Source organism: Dama dama, chromosome 23 (genome assembly GCF_033118175.1).
Source record: "Dama dama isolate Ldn47 chromosome 23, ASM3311817v1, whole genome shotgun sequence".
In the NCBI taxonomy this organism is placed as follows: domain Eukaryota; kingdom Metazoa; phylum Chordata; class Mammalia; order Artiodactyla; family Cervidae; genus Dama; species Dama dama.
The window spans coordinates 19605927-19629765 of NC_083703.1; the positions used below are offsets into that span (position 1 = coordinate 19605927).

General features: G+C 39.0%; 1 protein-coding gene across 3 annotated transcripts in view; it reads left to right on the forward strand.

The window, feature by feature from the left end:
* Positions 1-19972, forward strand: part of CUL2 (cullin 2) — a 69039-nt gene extending 49067 nt beyond the window's left edge. For all 3 annotated transcript variants that reach the window (XM_061126146.1, XM_061126145.1, XM_061126147.1), the window contains exons 12-21: positions 1566-1625; positions 2372-2500; positions 2597-2683; positions 3657-3809; positions 4296-4373; positions 8464-8530; positions 14244-14446; positions 16126-16227; positions 18490-18606; positions 19365-19972. In XM_061126146.1, the coding sequence (XP_060982129.1) occupies positions 1566-1625; positions 2372-2500; positions 2597-2683; positions 3657-3809; positions 4296-4373; positions 8464-8530; positions 14244-14446; positions 16126-16227; positions 18490-18606; positions 19365-19496 (1128 nt within the window). In that variant the 3' untranslated portion in view covers positions 19497-19972. The remainder of the gene's footprint in view (positions 1-1565; positions 1626-2371; positions 2501-2596; positions 2684-3656; positions 3810-4295; positions 4374-8463; positions 8531-14243; positions 14447-16125; positions 16228-18489; positions 18607-19364) is intronic.
* The last annotated feature ends 3867 nt before the right edge of the window (positions 19973-23839 follow it).

Genomic DNA, 23839 nt, shown 5'->3' on the forward strand with positions numbered 1-23839 from the left:
GGGTGACAATATATAGCCTCGATGTACTCCTTTTCCTATTTGGAACCAGTCTGTTCCATGTCCAGTTCTAACTGTTGCTTCCTGACCTGCATACAGATTTTTCAAGAGGCAGGTCAGGTGGTCTGGTATTCCCATCTCTTTCAGAATTTTCCACAGTTTATTATGATCCACACAGTTAAAGGCTTTGGCGTAGTCAATAAAGTAGAAATAGATGATTTTCTGAAACTCCCTTGCTCTTTCAATGATCCAGCGGATGTTGGCAATTTGATCTTTGGTTCCTCTGCCTTTTCTAAAACCAGCTTGAACACCTGGAAGTTCACGGTTCATGTATTGCTGAAGCCTGGCTTGGAGAATTTTGAGCATAGTCTGAGCATTCTTTGGCATTGCCTTTCTCTGGGATTGGAATTAAAACTGACCTTTTCCAGTCCTGTGGCCACTGCTGAGTTTTCCAAATTTGCTGGCATATTGAGTGCAGCACTTCCATAGCATCATCTTTCAGGATTTGAAATAGCTCAACTGAAATTCCATCACTTCCACTAGCTTTGTTCGTAGTGATGCTCTAAGGCCCACTTGAGTTGACATTCCAGGATGTCTGGCTCTGACATGTCTGGTCATGAAGATCTTTTTTGTATAGTTCTTCTGTGTGTCCTTTCTACCTCTTCTTAATATCTTCTGCTTCTGTTAGGTCCATACCATCTCTGTCCTTTATTGAGCCCATCTTTGCATGAAATGTTCCCTTGGTATCTCTGAGTTTCTTGAAGAGATCTCTAGTCTTTCCAATTCTATTGTTTTCTTCTATTTCTTTGCATTGATCGCTGAGGAAGGCTTTCTTATCTCCTTGCTATTCTTTGCAACTCTGCATCAAATGGGTGTATCTTTAATTTTCTCCTTTGCTTTTCGCTTCTCTTCTTTTCACAGCTATTTGTAAGGCCTCCTCAGGCAGCCATTTTGCTTTTTTGCATTTCTTTTTCTTGGGGATCATCTTGATCCCTGTCTGCAGTACAATGTCACGAACCTCCGTCCATAGTTCATCAGGCACTCTGTCTATCAGATCTAGTCTCTTAAATCTTTTTCACACTTCCACTGTATAATCATAAGGGATTTGATTTAAGTCATACCTGAATGGTCTATCGGTTTTCCCCACTTTCTTCAATTTAAGTCTGAATTTGGCAATAAGAAGTTCATGATCTGAGCTACAGTGAGCTCCCAGTCTTGTTTTTGCTGACTGTATAGAGCTTCTCCATCTTTGGCTGCAAAGAATATAATCAATCTGATTTTGGTGTTGGCCATCTAGTGATGTCCATGTGTAGAGTCTTCTCTTGTGTTGTTGGAAGAGGGTGTTTGCTATGACCAGTGCCTTCTCTTAGCAAAACTCTTATTAGCCTTTGCCCTGCTTCATTCTGTTCTCCCAAGGCCAAATTTGCCTGTTACTTCAGGTGTTTCTTGACTTCCTAGTTTTGCATTCTAGTCCCCTATAATGAAAAGAACATCTTTTTTGGGTGTTAGTTCTAAAAGGTCTTTTACCCTATTGCTGGCAACTAATTCCTGTTCTGTCTTCTATTTAGGCCCTTACATCAGTTGTAAATTACAGAGAACCCAAGTCTGTTTGCAAAGCACCTGAATTGGTAAGTTTGATGGTTACATAAATGTAATCTTTTTTTTTTTTTTTTTCATAAATGTAATCTTATGAAAAATTGGCATTAGAGGATGCAAGCTGAGATGAATGTCACATTTGTTTTTATAGCATTTTTAAAAAAAAAATCGATGAAATTAATTATTGAAAATAAAAACTGATCAACATTGTATATAATGTTGGCATTTGTATAACAGATGCGGTAGGTCATCTCCGTAGCCTTTTCTTAAAAAATATTTGAAGGAGAAAATATTCCATCTCACAAAGTTTGGGTTGGAAAGTATGACTGCTTTAAAATAATTTGCATTAAAAAAAATAAATAAAATAATTTGCATTGCATTTCATAGAGGTTTAATTTTATCTGAACTCTAAAGGGGGAATTTGATGACAAATGAAAACCTTTAAAGGAAACTTGCTTATAAGGTTGTTGAAACATTTTTATTAGGTATTTTTTTAGTGTCAGAAATGATAGTACTGCTCAAAACTCACCTAGGTGTTGCATCAAAACCTAGTTACTTATATCAGTGCTCCACTGGATCATTCAGTGTTGATTAGATTTTACTTGTTTATAGTTTTTTAAAAAAATTTACCCAGTGACATGTATTTTAAGTTTTAGTGCATAATTTCAAAACATAAGCTCGAGGATGACAAAAACCCATGATCTTATTTTGTGTTGTTACCATGGTGCCTCCTTTGAGAAGCATCCTTTGTAAGAGTTACTGTCAATTTCTATTTGAGCTCGCTAAGTACTGTGACAACTTGCTGAAGAAATCAGCAAAGGGGATGACAGAGAATGAAGTAGAGGACAAGCTCACGAGCTTTATCACCGTCTTCAAATATATCGACGATAAAGATGTTTTTCAAAAGGTAATTTTTGCGTCTGAAAGTTTTGTGTGTCAACTTTGATTAATCTTTGAATTTTAAATCAGAAAGAAAATAATCTTTTAATCTTTTTTAATGTAGTTCTACGCAAGAATGTTGGCTAAGCGTTTAATTCATGGGTTATCTATGTCTATGGATTCTGAAGAAGCCATGATCAATAAATTAAAGGTACTGTAGGACTTTGATATGATATCTTAGAAGTTATTTCACTAGCACACAGAGATGGTCATATTCACAATATGAGTAATAGGAAATAATTCATTAGCAGTTGACTGGTTAAATGTTAAGTGTAGTTTCATATTAGCGTATGCAAATGCTGTGTTAAAGGACAGAATCTCTATGTTGATATAGAATCATCTATAAGATAAGATTTGTATTACTTAGAAACAAACATACTTAAAATATTCCTTCAAGTACAAGTTTTGTGGAGGACATTTGAATATCAGTTCACTTTTATGTGATTTTAGCTTACACTGATGAGATAAGCACTTGCTGATTCATATTTATCCTGAGTTATTCAATAGTTGATAGTTTTCCTGCGTAGCAGACATTGAATATGTGGTCCTTTTCAAAGATGCCAAAAATAGCTTTTAATTTTTAAAAATAATGTTAACAAAGCTTTTTATATCCCAAGATTAGAGATCCAGATTTTTTGACCTTATTATCACAGAGTTTGGAATAATTGCAAAGAAATAGATTTCTTCATTATCCAGTTGATAGTATTAAAAATCTGCCTCAGTGTCCTCCTTGTAACATTAACTACTGGCTCAAATACTCCCAGTTGTCTGTCATGTGTATTCGATACTATCTGTAAACCTTATAAGGTGTCTTACAGTAATGAAGCAGTTTTTAGTGTTGAAATGACATACAGATTTATAGAAAAGTTCTTGTTTTAAATGGAAATTTGTTACTTCATGAATACTTGTTTTCATTCACTTACTTAATCTGTGTTAAAAAAAAGAAGAAGAAAGGAATTTTTGAAATGTTTTGAATAACTGCTTTGCATGATGAATAACACAGGCCTTCGGTGTGAGTGTACAGGCTGGCTCTTTGACCAGAGGCAGAGCAGTAGCACAGCATTCTTAATAATCAGTATGGTTTATTATTTTTGTTTTTAAATCTTTAAAACTTTCTTCTACAGCAAGCCTGTGGTTATGAATTTACCAGCAAGCTACATCGGATGTATACAGATATGAGTGTCAGTGCAGATCTCAACAATAAGTTCAACAATTTTATCAAAAATCAGGACACAGTAATAGATTTGGGGATTAGTTTTCAAATATATGTTCTACAGGTATGTGTTCTATTGTGGGCATTTACTAATCATTTCTGATACAGAGGACTGATTAATAGATGGATGCCCAATTACCTTTCTTTCAGTCAGAGGGTTATAGCTTCTGAAGTTACATTGATTTGGAATGAACTGTGCCCTGATAGTCATGCCGATGGGTTTAATCAGCATTTGGAGGAAGGAGAAAAAGTTGTTTTAGTTGCTTGTGGTGGTGGGGTTAGTTGGTAAGTCTTGACCAGCTCTTAAGAGCCCATGGACTGTAGTCTACCGATGTCCAAGGGATTTCCCAGACAGGAATACTGGAGTGAGTTGGCATGTCCTTCTCCAGGGGATCTTTCCGACCCAGGGATCAAACCCGAGTCTCCTGCAATGCAGGCAGATTCTTTACTGCTGAGTCACCAGGGGTTCCCATTGTAGTCACTTGCATCATTTTATAAACATTCAAGTGAGAAATGTATCTATTTAACAGTTTTACTCTTCTCCTTTTAGGCTGGTGCATGGCCTCTTACTCAGGCTCCTTCATCTACATTTGCAATTCCCCAGGAATTGGAAAAAAGTGTACAGATGGTAAGTGGACGGAAGATATATTGGAAGACCTAAGGAATTTTAATAATTGTCTTCATGTTATATCACTTTAAATATTTCTTCAAAGTCTTAAGGGCTTATGTGATATAAAAACATATTTACAAGTTATGATTATTCTGCCTTGTAGGAAGACTGTAAATGATAATAGTTTCTAATTAACACTAAACTAAAACACTTAGTGGTGTCAGTTGTCAGAACGTGTCTCGTAGTAAATCGATTATCTGTCATAAGTAATTCTAAATTACAAAAATTTTGATATTAGAACAAAGTTTTAGAATCCAGGACTTAAAGGAGTCATCTTTTCATTTTTCACTTGAATGTGGAGCCATTTTTAGAATTCATTTATCCTTTATAATAGTTATTTTTGTTTCTGGGCTACAATTTGGGTAAATATATAGAGAATGGGAAATATTCTAGAAAAAAAAATGAATTGAAGATGGAAAATACAGGTAAACATGGTGTTAAAATGTGACTGAATAGAAACCTTAGAATTCTGCGTTTTCAGAGACGGTGGAGACTCCATTGTTAGCAGCTGTCAAGCTATAATTCATGTACCATATGGCTTAGTCATATAGTTGTGTAGTCATTTTATCAGGCCGCTGTAACAGAATACCTCAGCCTGTGTGGCTTATAAACAACAGAGATTGATTTCTCATGGTTCTGGAGGCTGGAGGTCCAAGGCCAGGATGACAGCATGGTGGGGTGAAGGCCCTCTAAGGTGACAGGCTGTGTCCTCATGTGGTAGCAGGAGCTGGGGAGCTCTGTAGGATTTAATGCCTTAGATGAGGTGATCCAAGCACCTCCCAAGGCACCACCTTCTAAAACCATCACGTTGGGCATCAGGATTTCAACGTACGAATTTGGGGAGACACAAACATTCAGGCCACAGCACTACACAGTTCATTTAACGTGTACACTTTCAGTGGTTTTCAGTATAGTCACAGTATGTTCGTTAGCACCATTAATTTTAGAACATTTTAATTGTTTAATTACCCTGAAAGAAACCCCTACCCATTAGTAGTCACTCTTCACCTTCACCGACTCCCTACCCCCTCCCCAACCCTAGGCAATCTGCTTACTTTCGCTATAGATTTACCCATTCTGGACATCTGTCATGGTGCTCTGTCATATGTGGTCTTTTGTGACTGCCTTCATTCACTTTGCAGAATGTCACGGTTCATCCATATTTTAGCCTATGCCAAATACTGCCAAATAATGTTCCATTCTATGGAGTCACCGCGTTTTGTTTACTCATCCAATATCAGTTGATGGACGTTTGAGCTGTTTTGATCTTTTTGGTGTATAAGTCATGCTACTCTGAACATTCATGTATAAGTTTTTGAATGGATGGACATGTTTCCATTTCTCTTCCAACTGACCCTTTTTGATTCTCTAACTCACCAAACAAGGCTTCTTATTTCTTGATAGGATGGAAGTTTAGGTAGCATTTTTTTTTTCTAGCAAAATCTTTATTATCCTTTTCATTAACGTTTTATTTTATATTGGAGTGTAGCCGACTAACCAGAGCTTCCCTGGTAACTCAGCTGCTAAAGAATCCGCCTGCAATGCAGGAGACCCTGGTTCGATTTGTAGGTTGGGAAGATGCACTGGAGAAGGGATCGGCTACTCACTCCAGTATTCTTGGGCTTCCCTTGTGGCTCAGCTGGTAAAGAATCTGCCTGCAATGCAAGAGACCTGCATTTGATTCCTAGAGAAGAGAAAGGCTACCCACTCCAGTATTCTGGCCTGGAGAATCCATGGACTATATAGTCCTTGGGGTCGCAAAGAGTTGGACATGACCGAGTGACTTTCAGTTTCACTGCCAACTCACAATCTTGTGATAATTTCACCTTCACAGCTGATTAACAGTCTTGTGATGGTTTCAGGTGAACAGTGAAGGTGACTCAGTCATACGTACACATGTATCCAAAAGGCTTTCGTTATATTTTAGTAGTCTTTTATTTGGGCGATAACTTGAGGTTGTGAACCAGTGAGGTATGCATGTGTTATTTAAGATGAAAATTGAGGGTTGCATGGAAACATATACACTACTATATCTAAAACAGGTAGCCAGTGGGAATTTGCTCTATGACTTAGGGAGCTCAGACCAGTGCCCTTGAGGAGTGGGATGGGGTGAGAGGTGGGGATGGGGGTTCCAGAGTGAGGGGACATATTTATACTTAACGGCTGCTTCATGTTGATGTACGGCAGAAACCAACACAATATTGTAAAGCAATTATCCTTCAGTTAAAAATAAATAAAAATAAATTGAAAATGATACTTCATTACACTGTTTCCTAGAGAAGTTCACAATGTGCCGTTTGAATCTTTGAATTACATATATTTTTGTTTCTTTCAAAATAAGGATTATAAGTCAAATAATAGTGTGAGCTTTGGAATCATAAATCCTGGTTTTACATGTTAATTCTGTAATTTACTGTGCTCTGTGACTCAGGGCGAATAACTTTCTAATTTTCTGTTAACTGATGATACTAATACTCAGAGTGCTGATATGAAGATGAAGTGAGATGTGTAAAGTAAGTACTCAGTAAACGATAGCTGATAGTAGTAGCAGTTAATGCTAATGTTGGTAGTAGTGGTGACAGCAGGCTAGCCTAATATAAACGGTCATGTATATTTTACAATGCCATGCATAAGGTAGACTTAGAAGACTGACCGACCCCTCACCTTTCACAGTCTTAAAACTCATTTCTTCTTAAGAGCCTACTTTGCCAATTGAAATTAAAGGAGAAGTTGGGGGCAGAAATAGTAATAGTTCCCTTGTAACTTTGTCATTCTTTTCTTTCTCCTTGAAATAATTATTTTCCAGTACTTATTGGAATACTGGAATAAACCCCTTAAACTTCTTTTATTAACATATGGCCACCCCCAGGTTCCAGTGTCCTTATTTACAAACAAAAGGTGGGTTTCTTTCTGACTGTAAAATATTGATTTCAAGAATATTGTTTTCTCCATTTGAACTTTCTCTCAGTACCAGTAGAGGGAGTTTGCCCTTTGTTTTTTCCTAGTAAGTCCAGTTTCAGTATCATTTTCTCACTGTAGGTTATGTACTAGCTCTTTAAAAAGAACTCTCTAGTTTTTGGACTGATGTCCCACATTCAGTCAGAGGGAGGAATTTTTTTAATGGCAAAGCTGAGTTACTAGAATATTTAATTTTCCACAATAATATCAACAAAAGGATACGAAGTCAAGACTCTGATGCTTTGCTTGTATTAGTGTTTGACTGTATGTGGAAGTTAAATCATGGTTGTCACTTTTGGAGTAACTGTTGACACTAGTCAACCTGTCCCTTCAACAAGGGTATATGTTATAGGAGACTAGAGATGAAGGTATGATTTTAATTTATATTTTCATACTGAAATGTGCACAGTAATGTTTTTTGCTTAGTGTTTTATAGGCTTCCCTGGTAGCTCAGCTGGTAAAGAATCCACCTGCAATGCAGGAGACCCTGGTTCGATTCCTAGGTCAGGAAGATCTGCTGGAGAAGGGATAGGTTATCCACTCCAGTATTCTTGGGCTTCCCTTGTGGCTCAGTTGGTAAAGAATCTGCCTGCAATGCGGGAGACCTGGGTTCAATCCCTGGGTTGGGAAGATCCCCTGGAAAAGGGAGCAGCTACCCACTCCAGTATTCTGGCCTGGAGAACTCTGTGGGTAGAGGGAGGAGCCGGCAGGCTACAGCCCATGGGGTCACAAGGAGTCTGACATGACTGAGCAACTTTCACTTGTATTTATAAAGTTCAAATTGATATCACTCAAAACAGTAGTTTCTGAATTTATACAAAAAGTCAGATTTGCAGGACTGTGGTTTGGCAGTGAAAACCACAGACGGAGTTGTAAGTGAAAAGGGCTGGTCTGATGTTTGCATAATCTTTATTAGGAGCTTTAATGTGTCTTGTGTTTTCTCATCTGTAAACATGAGTAAATACACTCTGTGGGCTCTGATGTCTTTTTCTAACATGAATTTTCCTTTTGCTTTTTTAGTGTAGTGATAGCCAAGTAAGTTAGGTTGTCGTAGCTGAAAATAATTTTGTTCCTTTTTTCTTTTTTACAGTTTGAATTATTTTACAGCCAACATTTCAGTGGAAGGAAACTTACATGGTTACATTATCTTTGTACAGGTAAAATGCATTTAATTATATCTGGTTTAATGAAATTTACATGATAATGATTACGTTAAAATTTTGGACAGAGATTTCTTAGAGCCTAATTATAGTTGTCTTTTTTTTTTTCCTTTTCTAATTATAGTTTTTAACCTTTCCTTCTTCATCTACCTTTCTGGTTATCCTTAAAGCAACAATAAAGAAGTTCACATGCAGCACTTTTAATAGTGTGCTGCTGATAAAGAATTTCTGAATTTTATAATAGTTTCCTACATTTCTGTAACAAACCACTTTTGATAGATATTTGGAATTTTATTTAGAAACCCAGACTTGATGAGTCAGATACTCTTAAAAAAACCTGTTCTTTCTAGATATGCCAGATATCCTCAGAAAGTTCATTAATTATTACGGCATCACAAGGAGACCTAACCATTTGATTTTTATTTGTGGTACTGTAGTGAACTGCTATAGAAAATGCTTTTTCCAATTAACTTCCAGTACTTCCCAGTTTTAGAGAAGTTTAATCAAAATCTAATCATAGCTTCTTCCTGGAAGAAGCAGCTAATCCTAGCTTCTTCTGGAACAGTGGGGTCGACTTATTGGAAAGTAGGATTAATATTTTGGGTAGTGAGAGCTTGTATGTAATTGCTCTGAGCTGCCTGAAGATGTGAGCCAAAGCAAACACTAAGAATTTTGTCTACTTTTCTTAAGCTATGCTTTGAAAAGTGCATTGAATCAACTTTCAGTTTGTATAAGAAGGAAAGGATATCCATGTATGTTAATGTCTCTTAGAAATGATACAGGAAAACCTGATTAGTTGCCATACCTTTATCAGGAAATTGACTCGAGAAATTTCTGGTGACTCAGTGGTAAAGAATCTACCTGCCAATGCAGGATATGCAGATTGATCCCTGGGTTGGAAAGAGAAACATAAGTACCATTTATTTGATTACTTTATATTTGAAATACGATGTCTCATTATGTTAGTAATGCATATTAGTATATAATAATTAGTACATAGTAATGCATATTTATACAAGTGTATCTTTAATGAACAAGTTGAGCATTTTAATTTTTCGTGAAATAAAGAGATGTTTGCTGATAGTATGTGGTCACTTAGTAGTTGGTTTTTAGTTTTATACCTGTTCTGAATTTTTATACTCTCATTTAGTAAATTGGTTTTAAGACACAATACATTTGCTGGACCAGTGTTTTAATGTACTTGAATTAAAGTTACTTTTACTTTCCCTAAATATCTATCTTGGGGAGTTTAAACGCTCTTTGCAGTTACCTCAGCAGTAATCAGTCCATCTCTTCAAGTAGCTTTAATGAGGGACTTAACTTTTTGGTGTGTGGAAACTAGTTGTATTAAGATACTGGTGAGAATATCTCTTGGGGGATCTTGATCACTCGTGGCTGGAGCATCCGCTGGTGCTCTCGGCTTGAATCGGGTATCTTACTCCTGGCTGCAGATCGGTGACATTGTCGTGCACTCCGCAGTTTAGCAGCTGACGTTACTTGTAACGAAAAACTCTCTCCGCTAAAGACTAGGTTGCTGATAGGTAAGGAGGGAGAAACTCAGGTGAAACTGTTTTCAGAGTTCTGCCTACTCTTTATTTCTGGCAGCTGCTAATACCACTTGAATTATGGTTGGCTAATTTTTCAAGTATGTATGTATCAGAATGTTTTATTCTAGTTGGGAGTCTCTTAGAGTATTCTAAAGGTTAAATGACCTCTTTGTCATTCTCCTTTCCTGTTTACCCAGCAGTAATTAAGTGAATCATCCAGATTTCGGGTTTTCTTCCCTACCCCACATATTCCTCACCCTTTCCCCAGTCTTTTCAGCTCTGAGCGGAGCAATGAGAGAATGGTGCTGGAAAAAGTGAGAAGAGGTCCATGTACCCCTGATAATAATAATGTCTTGGAAAATAGCAAGAAAACTAACAAGTTTTCATTTTTTTCTCTAAGGGTTGCAGAGTGGATTTGATATCAGTGAATGATACTTTCAGCCCTTAATTGCATTGTCTCCTGATGCTCTCTGGGTTCTTGTGGCAGAGACTCACTCTGTTTCCAGACCCTTGGCAGTATGTTGCAGCGTCTTTGACAGCTGGGTGATGGTCCTAGCTTAATCATCTAGATGCTTGAGGCATTATTTTATACTTTGTTTCTGGGATATGATTGAGCAGTCATTGTACAAATGGTCTAATGCCATTTATGTGGTTTATTTTTTTGCCTGTCACCACATTTCCTAAACTTTAATGTTGAGATGAAGCTCTTAAAATGCTCTTTATACTAATTGTTAGTAGGAAAATCCTAATGGTAGTATTCTTATACTTAAACTCTATGTGAATTGGATATTCCAATTAAGTATTAAAACCTTTTATGGAAATTCAGAGATTAGAATTTTTTTTTCTCTAGGTGTTCAAATAATTTTGAAAGACATTTCTGAGTGTTAGTTTTTTTAAAAAAAAAAGTTGAGGCAAAATGCAAGTTAGAATAAGCATATCTATCTGGTGATACTAAGTTGGAGAATTGACTTATCGCCTTTAAATTCTTTAGTTATATAATGAATGAAACATATATTATTAAATAATAAACGAAGCACAAAATCTTGACCAGAGTTGCTAATTATCACTAACAGAGCCTTTGAGGTAAGCTCATGTAAAATTCAACTTCCTTGAGTTAAAATGTAGAACCTGAAAACCAGATCTCATACTGATTTAGTTTATAAGTCAGTAAAAGTCAAATAATGTAGCATGTGTATGTGCCTGTAAGAGAAAGAGAAATGCAATAACTAAACCACAACTTTGTGCTTTAGGAAGAGATTCTTTGACTTGTAGTAACTGTTTCTTACGTTACAAGTGCATATCTGTTTGACAACACTGTTGGCTGCAAGCTCTTCAGTGACCTCACCCACCACCCCCTGTGCCCCCAGATGGATAGAACTGTAGTTGACCGAAGCCTGATGTGTTTTTATAGCTCTCAGAGTAGTGTAGGGTCTAGAACATTTTTATTCCATCACTTGTTTCAACAAACTTGTTCACTTGTGTCCGACTCTTTGTGACCACATGGACTCTGGTCCATGGAATTCTCCAGGCCGGAATGCTGGAGTGGGTAGCCTTTCCCTTCTCCAAGGGATCTTCCCAACCCAGGGATTGAACCCAGGTCTCCCACATTGCAGGTGGATTCTTTACCAGCTGAGCCACAAGGGAAGCCATATGGCAGAAAGCAAATAAGAACTAAAGAGCCTCTTGTTGAAAGTGAAAGAGGAGAGTGAAAAAGTTGACTTAAAACTCAACATTCAGAAAACTAAGATCATGGCATCTGGTCCCATGAGTTCAGTTCAGTGGCTCAGTCGTGTCCAACTCTTTGTGACCCTATGATTCGCAGCATGCCAGGCCTCCCTGTCCGTCACCAACTCCCAGAGCTTACTCAAACTCATGTCCATTGAGTTGGTGATGCCATCCAGCCATCTCATCCTCTGTCGTCCCCTTCTCCTCCTGCCCCCAACCCCTCCCAGCATCAGGGTCTTTTCCAATGAGTCAACTCTTCGCATGAATTGGCCAAAGTATTGGAGTTTCAGCTTCAGCATCAGTCCTTCCAGTGAACACCCAGGACTGATCTCCTTTAGGATGGACTGGTTGGATCTCCTTGCAGTCCAAGGGACTCTCAAGGGTCTTCTCCAACACCACAGTTCAAAAGCATCAACTCTTTGGTGCTCAGCTTTCTTCACAGTCCAACTCTCACATCCATACATGACCACTGGAAAAACCGTAGCCTTGACTAGACGATCTTTGTTGGCAAAGTAATGTCTCTGCTTTTTAATATGCTGTCTAGGTTGGTCATAACTTTCCTTCCAAGGAGTAAGCGTCTTTTAATTTCATGGCTGCAATCACCATCTGCAGTGATTTCGGAGCCCAGAAAAATAAAGTCAGCCATTGTTTCCACTGTCTCCCCATCTATTTCCCCATGAAGTGATGGGACCAGATGCCATGATCTTAGTTTTCTGAATGCTGAGCCTTACGTCAACTTTTTCACTCTTCTCTTTTTCATCAAGAAGCTTCTTAGTTCCTCTTCACTTTCTGCCATAAGGGTGGTGTCATCTGCATATCTGAGGTTGATATTTCTCCCGGCAATCTTGATTCCAGCTTGTGCTTCTTCCAGCCCAACGTTTCTCATGATGTACTCTGCATATAAGTTAAATAAGTAGGGTGATAATATATAGCCTTGACATACTCCTTTTCCTATTTGGAACCAGTCTGTTGTTCCATGTCCAGTTCAAACTGTTGCTTCCTGACCTGCATATAGGTTTCTCAAGAGGCAGGTCAGGTGGTCTGGTATTCCCATCTCTTTCAGAATTTTCCACAGTTTATTGTGATCCACGTAGTCAAAGGCTTTGGCATAGTCAATAAAGCAGAAGTAGATGTTTTTCTGGAACTCTCTTGCTTTTTCGATGATCCATTGGATATTGGCCATTTGATCTCTGGTTCCTCTGCCTTTTCTAAAACCACCTTGAACATCTGAAAGTTCTGGTCCCATCACTTCATGGCAAATAGATGGGGAAAGAATGGAAACAGTAAGAGACTTTATTTTGGGGGGCTCCAAAATCACTGCAGATGGTGACTGCAGCCATGAAATTAAAATATGCTTGCTCCTTGGAAGAAAAGCTATGACCAACCTAGACAGCATATTAAAAAGCAGAGACATTACTTTGCCAACAAAGATCGTTTAGTCAAGGCTATGGTTTTTCCAGTGGTCATGTATGGATGTGAGAGTTGGACTGTGAAGAAAGCTGAGCGCCGAAGAATTGATGCTTTGAACTGTGGTGTTGGAGAAGACCCTTGAGAGTCCCTTGGACTGCAAGGAGATCCAACCAGTCCATCCTAAAGGAAATCAGTCCTGAATATTCATTGGAAGACTGATGCTGAAGCTGAAACTCCAGTACTTTGGCCACCTGATGCAAAGAACTGACTCATTGGAAAAGATCCTGATGCTGGGAAAGATTGAGGGCAGGAGGAGAAGGGGATGACAGAGGATGAGATGGTTGTATGGCATCACCGACTCGATGGACATGAGTTTGAGTAAGCTCTGGGAGTTGGTGATAGACAGAGAGGCCTGGCGTGCTGTGATTCATGGGGTCAGAAAGAGTTGGACACGACTGAGCGAGTGAACGGAACTGATTTCAGCAAAATAATGAATCTGCCTGTTTGTCTCTCCTCACATTTGTGTTTGTTTCTAGATGATTACTGGGGAGGTAACTTAATTTATGAGACAAAATAGCATTGTTATAGTTTAGCAGAAATTATACTTTAGCCAGAGCTGCAATAGAGGTGTCCTCCTCCAGGCACAAACCTTCCCTAGGGTAGGCAAGATAGACACACAGGAGGCAGTTGCTGGTAGCAGACTGTTATGTTCTCTTTTTGTCCATTTCTCTTCCACCTCCACTTCTTACTGTTTCTTCTGCCCAGGTCTTAGCTTTCCTAATAACTATTTGATAGCTTAACTGTGATTATACTAGATACCCTAGACTAATACCCCTCCACTCAGTTCTCCCTCTTCCCGCATCCCCTCAGCAAACAAATGCTACATTGCTAGCAGGAATAACTTTTCAATAATTAAGTTCTTGATTCACTCATTCAAGAGAAAATATTGGAAATAATTATTTATCAGGTAATTTTGGAATGCTTCTTTGAGTGATCAGCTTATTGTCCCAATTTTGTCTTAATTATAGGTGAAGTTAAAATGAACTATTTGGGCAAACCATACGTAGCTATGGTTACAACATACCAAATGGCAGTTCTTCTTGCCTTCAACAACAGTGAAACCGTCAGCTATAAAGAGCTTCAAGACAGCACTCAGATGAATGAAAAGGAACTGACGAAAACAATCAAATCATTACTCGATGTGAAAATGATTAACCATGATTCAGAAAAGGTATGGGGTAATACTTTAAGAAATTTAAGTATTATAAACATTAAAGCTTCATGGGACATTGGCAGTTTTAAAAGTAAGGTTATAATCGTTAATGCCCTTTGTACTTTGCAGTGCTTGAAAGCTGCGTTACTTGAGGCTCTTTCAGTGTCGCAGAGAAGGCTCTGTCAGTTGGTACTCATGTGCCCTTTGTCGATCAGTTTTATTTGTTTATCTTGTGACAGTTTACTGAAAAATGATTTAAGAGTTGACATCAGAAGGATTCTGATTAATTGAGGTTTTAAAACTGTAGTCCTAAATTTTTCTGGGCTCCTCTGTGTGTCTAGTTAATGTTTAATTACGTGGTTCTGTGATGGGCAGTGACAACTCATTAATGTCTGTCCTGTGCATATTTACAGTGTGTGACTCCCGTCTCAGATGCTCTCACTCTCACATTTAATTTAGAGTCCTAAACTCTAGGATTCAACTCAACCCCATATCGTTTTAATATCTGTCACGGGACTAGCAAACTGATAGTACATTTCTTTATTTCCTTATAACTTTTTCCCCCTAGTAACATGTTTTTGTTTTTATAGTATCTCATAGATATTTGAATAGTTAAAAAAGCAACAGATGTGGGTTCAGTCTGCTGTTTCAGATCATTGTGCCTGTAAGGAAAACTTTGAAATGATGTTGTGTTTTGTTTCAGTTCATGGCCTCCACCAGTTCATCGCTAGAGATGACTTTTGTAGCCGCTGAATGGCATGCATGCTGTTCAAGCTTTTCTTAATTTTGAGAAACGATTAGTTTTTCTGACTTCAGAAACTTAGAATATTGAATTCTTAATATTAAATATTAAAGTTTTAATTAATTATGAGTAAACACTTTTAAGCTTAAAATTTAAGTTTAAATTTTTAAGCTTAATTAAAATGCTTAAAAAGGTAAGTATTTTTCTAAAGCATGTTATATGTTTTTGCTGCTCAGTAATGTACGAAATATTGATAGGTTGTGTGCACATTAAATGTGAAATACAAAGCTGTCATTTCTTTAATAGACTTTTTGTGGTTATTACGGAGAAAGTGCCATCTGCCAAGTGCTCCATGGTCCTGCTGGTGGAGAAATTCCAGTGTATGACAAAAGTGGCTTTCTTAAGCTTAAGAGCTAAAGATTGGCTTAACAACTTCCACTTGAGAAAAGACCACTGGCTTCTGGCAGAGTGGATAAAATGTGCATTAAGGGGTAATGTCAGAATTGCACTAGGTGGTAGGGAAGTTAGCTTGTGTGCCATTGAAACCAGCCAGCTTCTATCGTTAGGTTATTTTTAATTGGTGTTTTGTTATTGTAGCATTCAAAAAAAATTTGGTTATTTGGTTTTTCAAAATGTAATGAAAAAATTCTGAGCCTTGGTATTTAATAAAAATTAAAATGTTAAAATTCTGCTAAACAGTTGGGCCAGAAAAAGTTTTGCTGAATCTAAGCTGATTAAAATTCTATCAAGTGTAAAATTAGGAAAGAATTGTTTTCTCCTTCATAGTTTGACAAAAAACAATTATTTTCTCTTAAATAATATTTATAATGTAAGAGATTATGAGAGTTCATTGTTTTTTGCTTGGTCATTATTTACTTCATGGCGTGTTATTTGCAGCAATTGTTATTTGATGATTTTATTTTTATAAGTGTAAATGAATTCTTTTTAATTATAGGAAGACATCGATGCAGAATCTTCATTTTCATTAAATATGAACTTTAGCAGTAAAAGAACAAAATTTAAAATTACTACATCGATGCAGAAAGACACACCACAGGTAAGTGCTTTTTGATGTCATTTCTTTTGGAAATATTTAAGCATTGGATTTTACAAGCAGTAACATTGAGACCAGTGCAGAATTTGCACATCAGAATTATGATACATCTTCTCTGGTTTATTCTTTGCATTGACTGGCCTCACAAACAGTATTTTAAAGTTTAAAAACAGTAGTATAATCTTAAGGAAAAGGTGTCGTAATTTAGTCATATTTGCCCTTTTGTTTTTTCTCCCAGTTTTATTGAGGTATAATTGCCATACATCACGGTATAAGTTTAAGATGTACAGCATAGTGACTTGACTTACATACGTTGTGAGATGATTATCACAGTCGGTTTAGTGAATATTGATCATCTCATATAGAGAGACACACACACACACACAATTAAAGAAGTAGGAAAAAAGCTTCCTTGTGATGAGAACTCAGGATTCACTCTCTTAACCACTTTCATATATAACACACAGCAGCATTAATTATATTTATCATGTTGTACATTACATCTCTAATACTTATTTTATAATTGGGAGTCTCTACCTTCTAACTGCCTTCATCCAATTTTCCTCCCCTCCCCCACCAACCCCTGCCTGTGGTAACACCAAATGTGGTCTCTTTTTCTATGAGTGTGTGTGTTTTTGAAGTATAATTGATGCTATGTTAGTTCCTGTTACACAACATAGTGATTTATTTCTGTACATTTCAAAATGATCACCATGAGAAGCCTAGTTACAATATATCTCCATACAAAGATACCACATAAATTTCCCCACACTGCACATTTCATACCCAAGACTCATTTATTTTCCCGCTGGAAGTTTATACCTCTTCATATCCTTCACCAGTTTTTCTCTTTCCCCCATCGTCCTTCCAACCACCTGTTTATTCTTTGTATCTATAGCTCTGTTTTGCTATGTTTGTTCAGTTTTTTTTTTTTTAGATTTTACATATACATGAAACCATTTTAGACATGTCTTTCTCTGTCTGACTTACTTCACTTAGCGTGATACTCTCTAGGTCCGTCTGTGTTGTTGCAAATGGCAAGATTTTTTTTATTTTTTTATGACTGAGTAATATACCATTGTGTGTGTGTGTGTGTACACAGTATCTTTTTTATCCATTCATCTATTGATGGGCACTTAGATTGCTTCCATATCTTTGCTATTGTAAGTAATGCTGCAACGAACATATTTGCTTTTAAGTTTTATTAAAATGTATGGATTCATTTCATATTCTTTTCAAAAATTTCTACCTTGAAGAATAATGTAATCTCATATTCTTCATTCATAAAATAAAGGAAAGTTTTGCAACACATTTCTTTCAAAGAAAAACTGTTGAAAATGCTTTCAGACTTCCCTGTGCAAATGAACTGCATGGAGATTACGTTAAAACTCAAAGTGTGATGAACTCATAGGTCTGGAGTAGAGTCCGACCTGGGATGAGCCAGTGTGCACCGTGAACACCCGCCGTTGACATGGTGGTTGTTCTCAGGCAGCCTGTTATATCACTGTGGATTTCCTTATTGCTTCCCGTGTGCCACCCTGACCTTGGGCTTGAGGCAGGTTGTGAAGGTATCAGATATGTCAGGCTCCTCTGGGAACTTAACTTCCCCCGCCAAGATCAAATGTTAATTAGTTGCTATTCAGTTTGACCCCTAAGATGATCACGATCTCATATTCCTGTAGGCTAATGGTGATAACGTGTACTAGGTTGTATTTTATCTGTTAAGCTGCTGTGAGATCCCTATTAATGTGGCATTGCCTGCTTCTGTGCCTTCCCACCACTGTCTTCCCTTGAGCTCCATGGAGAGAGGCCCTTCTGGCCCAGCCTTCCTGGCTTCTCTGCTTGAGTCAAATGGAGCCCTTCCCAGCTCTTGCCCTTGAAGCCTGATCCAGTATCCACTTGGAGCCCGTTGCTAAAGTCTGCAAGCTTTGTGGTATAAGTCTTTACTCACTCATAGGTCCGCGGTCTTGAGACTTACTAGTCTGTGTCACTTAAGTTCTACTTTCTTGACTATTTACACTGAGTACAATGTACTGTAGTGTTCATTTTTTTAAAAAAATAGCCTTCCCACTTTAACTTGAGAAATTATATATAACTCTTCATAGGTATTCTTTTGGTAATGGCTATGTTATATTGGGCACATAATCATATAGTTTGATATCTCAGTATTGATTGGAGATTTATTTAAACTCACAAATAAAATGAGTTAAAAACAAGTGAAGTGTCTGAGGGTCTCATTTGCTTTTTATGGGCTTCATAAAACAGGAAATGGAGCAGACGAGAAGTGCTGTAGACGAAGACCGGAAAATGTACCTCCAGGCTGCTATAGTTCGTATCATGAAAGCCAGAAAAGTACTGCGGCATAACGCCCTTATTCAAGAGGTAAAAGGGGAAAGTCCTGAAGACTTCTTGGGCAGAGGGTATTAGGATTAGGCAGTGTTTTCTTTGTGAAGATGATAGAGAAACCTGTGACTCCTGTATAGCATAAAGAAATGCTTTTTGTTACTGAAAGAGAACAGTGCCCATAAATCCAATATGAAATTCACGTTTAGATTTAGAGGTCTGAGCCTCGTGACCAGTTACTGAAGGAGGTCAACCGTATCCACCACTCACTCCCTCCTTGAATACACGCGTGTCTCCCGTTTGGTGGAGCGCTGTGCTGGTCGCCGTGGGGTGCACACCAGCTCAGGACATGGCTTCTGCCCTTTGGGAGTTCAGTGTCGTAAGGAAGAAATGCGTTACTGAAGTAATGTGTGAGTAAATAGAAAATTACAGTAATGTGCAACAAAGAAAAGGTATATGGTACAATGAGAGTGTATACAGGTCTTGACTCAGGGGGTGTTAGGGAAAGCTTTTTTGAGCAGATGTTCCTTCAGCTAAGAGCCAGAAGTCAAGCGGAGGTATTAAATGGAAGCTCAAGGGCGTGTATGAATAGTTAGGTTAATTAGTTTGTGATTTGATTTAGTATGTTATTAGGTTTGGCTGTATCTGTGCCCTTGACCATTTAAATTCCTTCACAGCCTCAACGTTAAGACTTTTCCCATAGTTTGCGTGAAAATGTATTTTTGTGCATTGCATCAGAGCTGAACAAAGTGCTCCTGGCGAGAATAGCATTTTTACCATCCGCCTCTCTCCCACAGGTGATTAGCCAGTCAAGAGCTCGGTTTAACCCTAGTATCAGCATGATTAAGAAGTGTATTGAAGTCCTGATAGACAAACAGTACATCGAACGCAGCCAGGCGTCTGCAGATGAGTACAGCTACGTAGCGTGACGCGGCGCTCCTCCGGCGTGGGTATGAGAAGGTCATTGCCATCAGCATCCGGTGTGTTCCCGTGGGAGAAAGCAGGCCTGTGCCTCCATAATTTGGTCATTTGGCAGCCCCTGTTTCTCTGCTGTTTACAACATCACCAGTGCCACGTCATGAGCGTCAGAGAAAATGCCTAGAGATATTTCAAGCTCATGTCATTATGACATTTCTTAAAACTTTATTAAAAAAAAGGATGAGTGAAGTATTGCTGAAATGTGGAAATCTGGCTGGGTACCATGCTTTTTCTCCCCTTCACGTTTGCAGTTGATGTGGTTTTTTTTTGTTTTTTTTTTTTTTAATGTATCTTAAAGGACATAAGATTAAAAAAAAAAAAAACCTAAATATTGTAATATGACAGATAACCTAATAATTGTATCTACATTAAAATGACAAACATGATATTGCTGCTTGTCAAATAAAAAAATAAAGAAATAGAATGCCTTTTTTATGTGGATGGAGTATCATAATATAATGCTCAGAAATGTCCGTTGAGTCCTTGTGCTCCTGTTTAAATCCTACATGAAAAAGTCTCGGTTATTGTTTCTGAATGCCTTCAGCATAAAGGATGCATTCAGCATAAATGATGTTTTCTTTCTATGGATTAGAGCTACATTGGATGTGAGCGTTGTGAGGAGTGAGGGTGTCACTCTGTCTCGAGTTTCTGGTGGTGTCCTGCTGCAGCGCAGATCCGTGAGCGAGGGGACTGTGGTGACCTCACGTCTGGCTTAGAAAGAGCCATCATTCCCAGGTTGTGTTACTTCTGCCTCCACAGTACATCAGTTCTAATGAGGTCTGACGCCCCTCTGCTCCTTCCCTGCCCCCTTCCTCGGGGTCGTAGGTCATCCTGCGGTGCCGGTGTCTTCCTGTGCGTTCCTCCCGTACCCCTGCCTGCCTGTTACTCTCCCGCCTCCTACCATTTTAACACTAGATTCACTCCTACATCACAGATACTCTTAGCAATGCATAACCTAAATACTTTTTATTTTTCTGTATAGTGCATTACACCAGGTGCCGCTTTTATAGACATGAAAGTTCATTATTTTGTTCATGTGTATCAACAGCAGTATTAGAACACTCTGGTTTATTTCCACATTTATCATCTATCCTTCCTCCACCACTACACACACATTTTTTTAAAAAGCCGAGATATTTTAAAGCATATCCTTCGTGGATCATTTCACTTGCAATATTTCAGTCTATATCTCTAACAGAAAAGGCCTGTAGAAAACACAACCACAGTTACTTTACTACACTTAACAAATAAACAATAATTACTTAATATCATCTCATACATGGCTTGTCTTCCAGTTTCTCTTATTGTTGCCAAAGTGGCTTTTTCAGTTGGTTTGTTTGATGGTACTTTTTCTAACTCTTGTCTCTTCAGTGTTTTAAAAAAAAAAATGCTGAGCTTTTAATGACTTCTACTGTATTTCTCATTTTCCCTTTTATCCCCTAGAGGGGAAATAATGGCAAATCATACAATGTTGTACATCCACTGTCAAAAAACAAACCTTTGTTTTGATAACTTGTTGATAAAGTTTTCCAAATTGATTCCTTTTTTCTTAAATGCTTATAAATGTTAAGTCTTATCCTGCTATCTAATTGCCAAGAAAACATATTGAAAAATGGAGAAAATACTTGGGCCAAGATCAACAGAAATGACTGACAGGAGTTTTTGTCCCATCTTTTTTCCATTTCTCCTGAAAGGAGACATATTGAAGGCACGGTTGTCATCCGCGAGGAAGGAGCCAGGTTCCCTTAACAGAGGCGCCTTCCGAGAGGATGGATTTCGTGCGCCTTCTGGTGAGCAGCAAGGAGCTGGGGAAGACCTGAGGCTGCGGGGTCGGGTGGGGTCAGGCAGGCGGCGTCAGGGCAGCAGCCAAACCTTGGCACACGGCCCTGTGCTGGGTGCCCAGAGCCATGGCAGGAAGGGTCAGAACGACAGAAGGGCAAAAGGAGGGAGGACGGGAAAGGCTGTCAGTGCTTTGCCTCAGAGAACAAAAAGAATGTGACCAAAAACTCGGAGAAGTTAAAAAATCACGCATACTGGGGTGGTGAAGATCTGGTTTAGAGCCATACAATGTATAGCTCTTGTCAGCACTTTGTCTTTTCCTTTCAAACCCAGATATTTTCATTGCTACTGTAGGTGCAGATTTACTCTAGAGTTTGGTCCAATATTGTATGACAATCGCTCTAATATGAACAATAGAATAGACATTCTGGAGTTTGTGTTTTACCTTATAACTTATGGTCTTAATGCTACATGTTATTTGTTTGCAATCTTCAGATAATCCTGAAAAATAAGCAGCATTCCTCTCTTTTCATAGATGAGGAAACTAGAGTGCTTTCCAGGAGTCATTGCCAGAAACTGCATAACCTGAACTTAAAACCAAGGCAAAACTGTAGACCTAATATAGTATATCCTGTGAATTAGATAGAAATAACTTCATTTTATATGTGAAGAACGATCATTTTTCCTAACTTTTCATAATAAAAGTTTGTGTCCAGTTAATTTGTAATAAACACTTTCTATTTTAGTTTCTTAAGATACTTATTTAAGCTGTAAATATACATGGTTAAATGAGTTGGCTCAAAACCTCCTCCATCTACAGGTGGACAGAATCCTGAACAAAAGCACTTTCAACAGTCAGGCAGAGGGACGGGGTTCTCTGAGGCAGGCCATTATGTATGATTATAATAACAAAAGCAATAGAAAACAAGTCAAAGAAACTGTTCCAACATGAAGTCAGGAGTCAGATTTGGCTCTTCACAGCAAAGAAGGATACAAGCTTTTTAAAACAGTAGTTGTAAGGGCAGCTGTATGCGGGCCATAGCTAAATGGGTGGGAATGAATATGGAAAGGCTCACTAGTTGAGGATTGGCGTGTTCATGCGGCATATCTAAGGCCGAATCAATAAAGTCCTCATGTGAGACATAAGCCCCACTGGTTGGAGTTCATTAAAGGCGGGCTTCACTGGTGGGCAGGGATGAATTTCACATTTGGTGACTGTGCTGCCTGGTAAAAGGTAAGGTTTATCTCCCATGCCTCCCTCTAGGGCTCAGGCAACCCTCCCTCCTTTGTCGCCCAACAGCCATGCCCTGGGGCCAGGTCTTGTGTGGGTACCATGGCTCTGACCACCAGCAGCCAAGGTATGATCTGTGCCCAGGTGGGGCATTTAGACTTGTGTTGGTCAGACGTGAACACAGCATGCCAGGTGAAGGTGCTGAGGAAGGGAACTCCTGGGCTCTTGGGGGAGGTCGGGCAGGAGAAGTTAAAGGCAGAAAATGAAGGTGGGAGAGCGCAGGGTAGGCCGCAGTGGCCAGAACACCTGCTGAGCCTGAGCGGCTGGTGTTCACACGGTTTGCTTGGGCGGGTTATATTTGTATCGGAAAAAAACGGATGACGATGTTTTTTAAAGCATAGGTGGAGAGTGCATGAATGTTTCCTTTGCTGATGCTGTATAGTGTACATATTTCTATTTTTTTCTTTGGTGTTTGTGAACCGTTTCAGAGTATTTGCAATTTCAGCGGGAAATGGAGACACTGTGTGTGTGCAGAATGGAGGGAGGGCGCGAGACGTCCACGCAGGACGCAGGAGGCCCAGGCGGGACTGGGCAGTGAGGAGGGGGCCAGTGGCGGCAGTGGGTAAAGCGACACCCTTCCCAGCGGACTGGGTTGAGGGCAGAGGTGAGTCAAAGAGGACCCGAGACTCTTGGCTGTTACAGCAAATACCATCCAGCGAGACGGGGCACCTGGCCAGACGCGAAGGTGGAGAAGGAGCGGGGTGAGCCTGGTTCCAGACACCCGTGATGTGTGTGAGGTAGCCCAGTGGAGCTGGCAGATGGCCCCAGGGGCCTGATGCTCCTGATGTAGGTGCTCTGATCCTGGACCTCGGAAGCCAGTCGTAGAGGCTTCTGAATCCATCCTCATTCCCCTGACTCTGCAGCTCTTGAATTACTGTCCCGGATAACTGTGACTACAGAGTAGTAGGCATTTACTACCACACGAGTATAGTACATAACATCTTACATGATGAAACCAAGAACCAACAAGAATGAGAATATGTGATCATTTGTACATGTCTCAAGAAGTCCCTTGGACTGCAAGGAGATCCAACCAGTCCACCCTAAAGGAAATCAACCCTGAACATTTATTAGAAGGACTGATGCTGAAGCAGAGGCCCCAATACTTTGGCCACCTGATGTGAAGAGAGCCGGCTCATTGGAAAAGACCCTGATGCTGGGAAAGATTGCGGGCAGGAGGAGAAGGGGATGACAGAGAATGAGATGGTTGGATGCCATCACTGA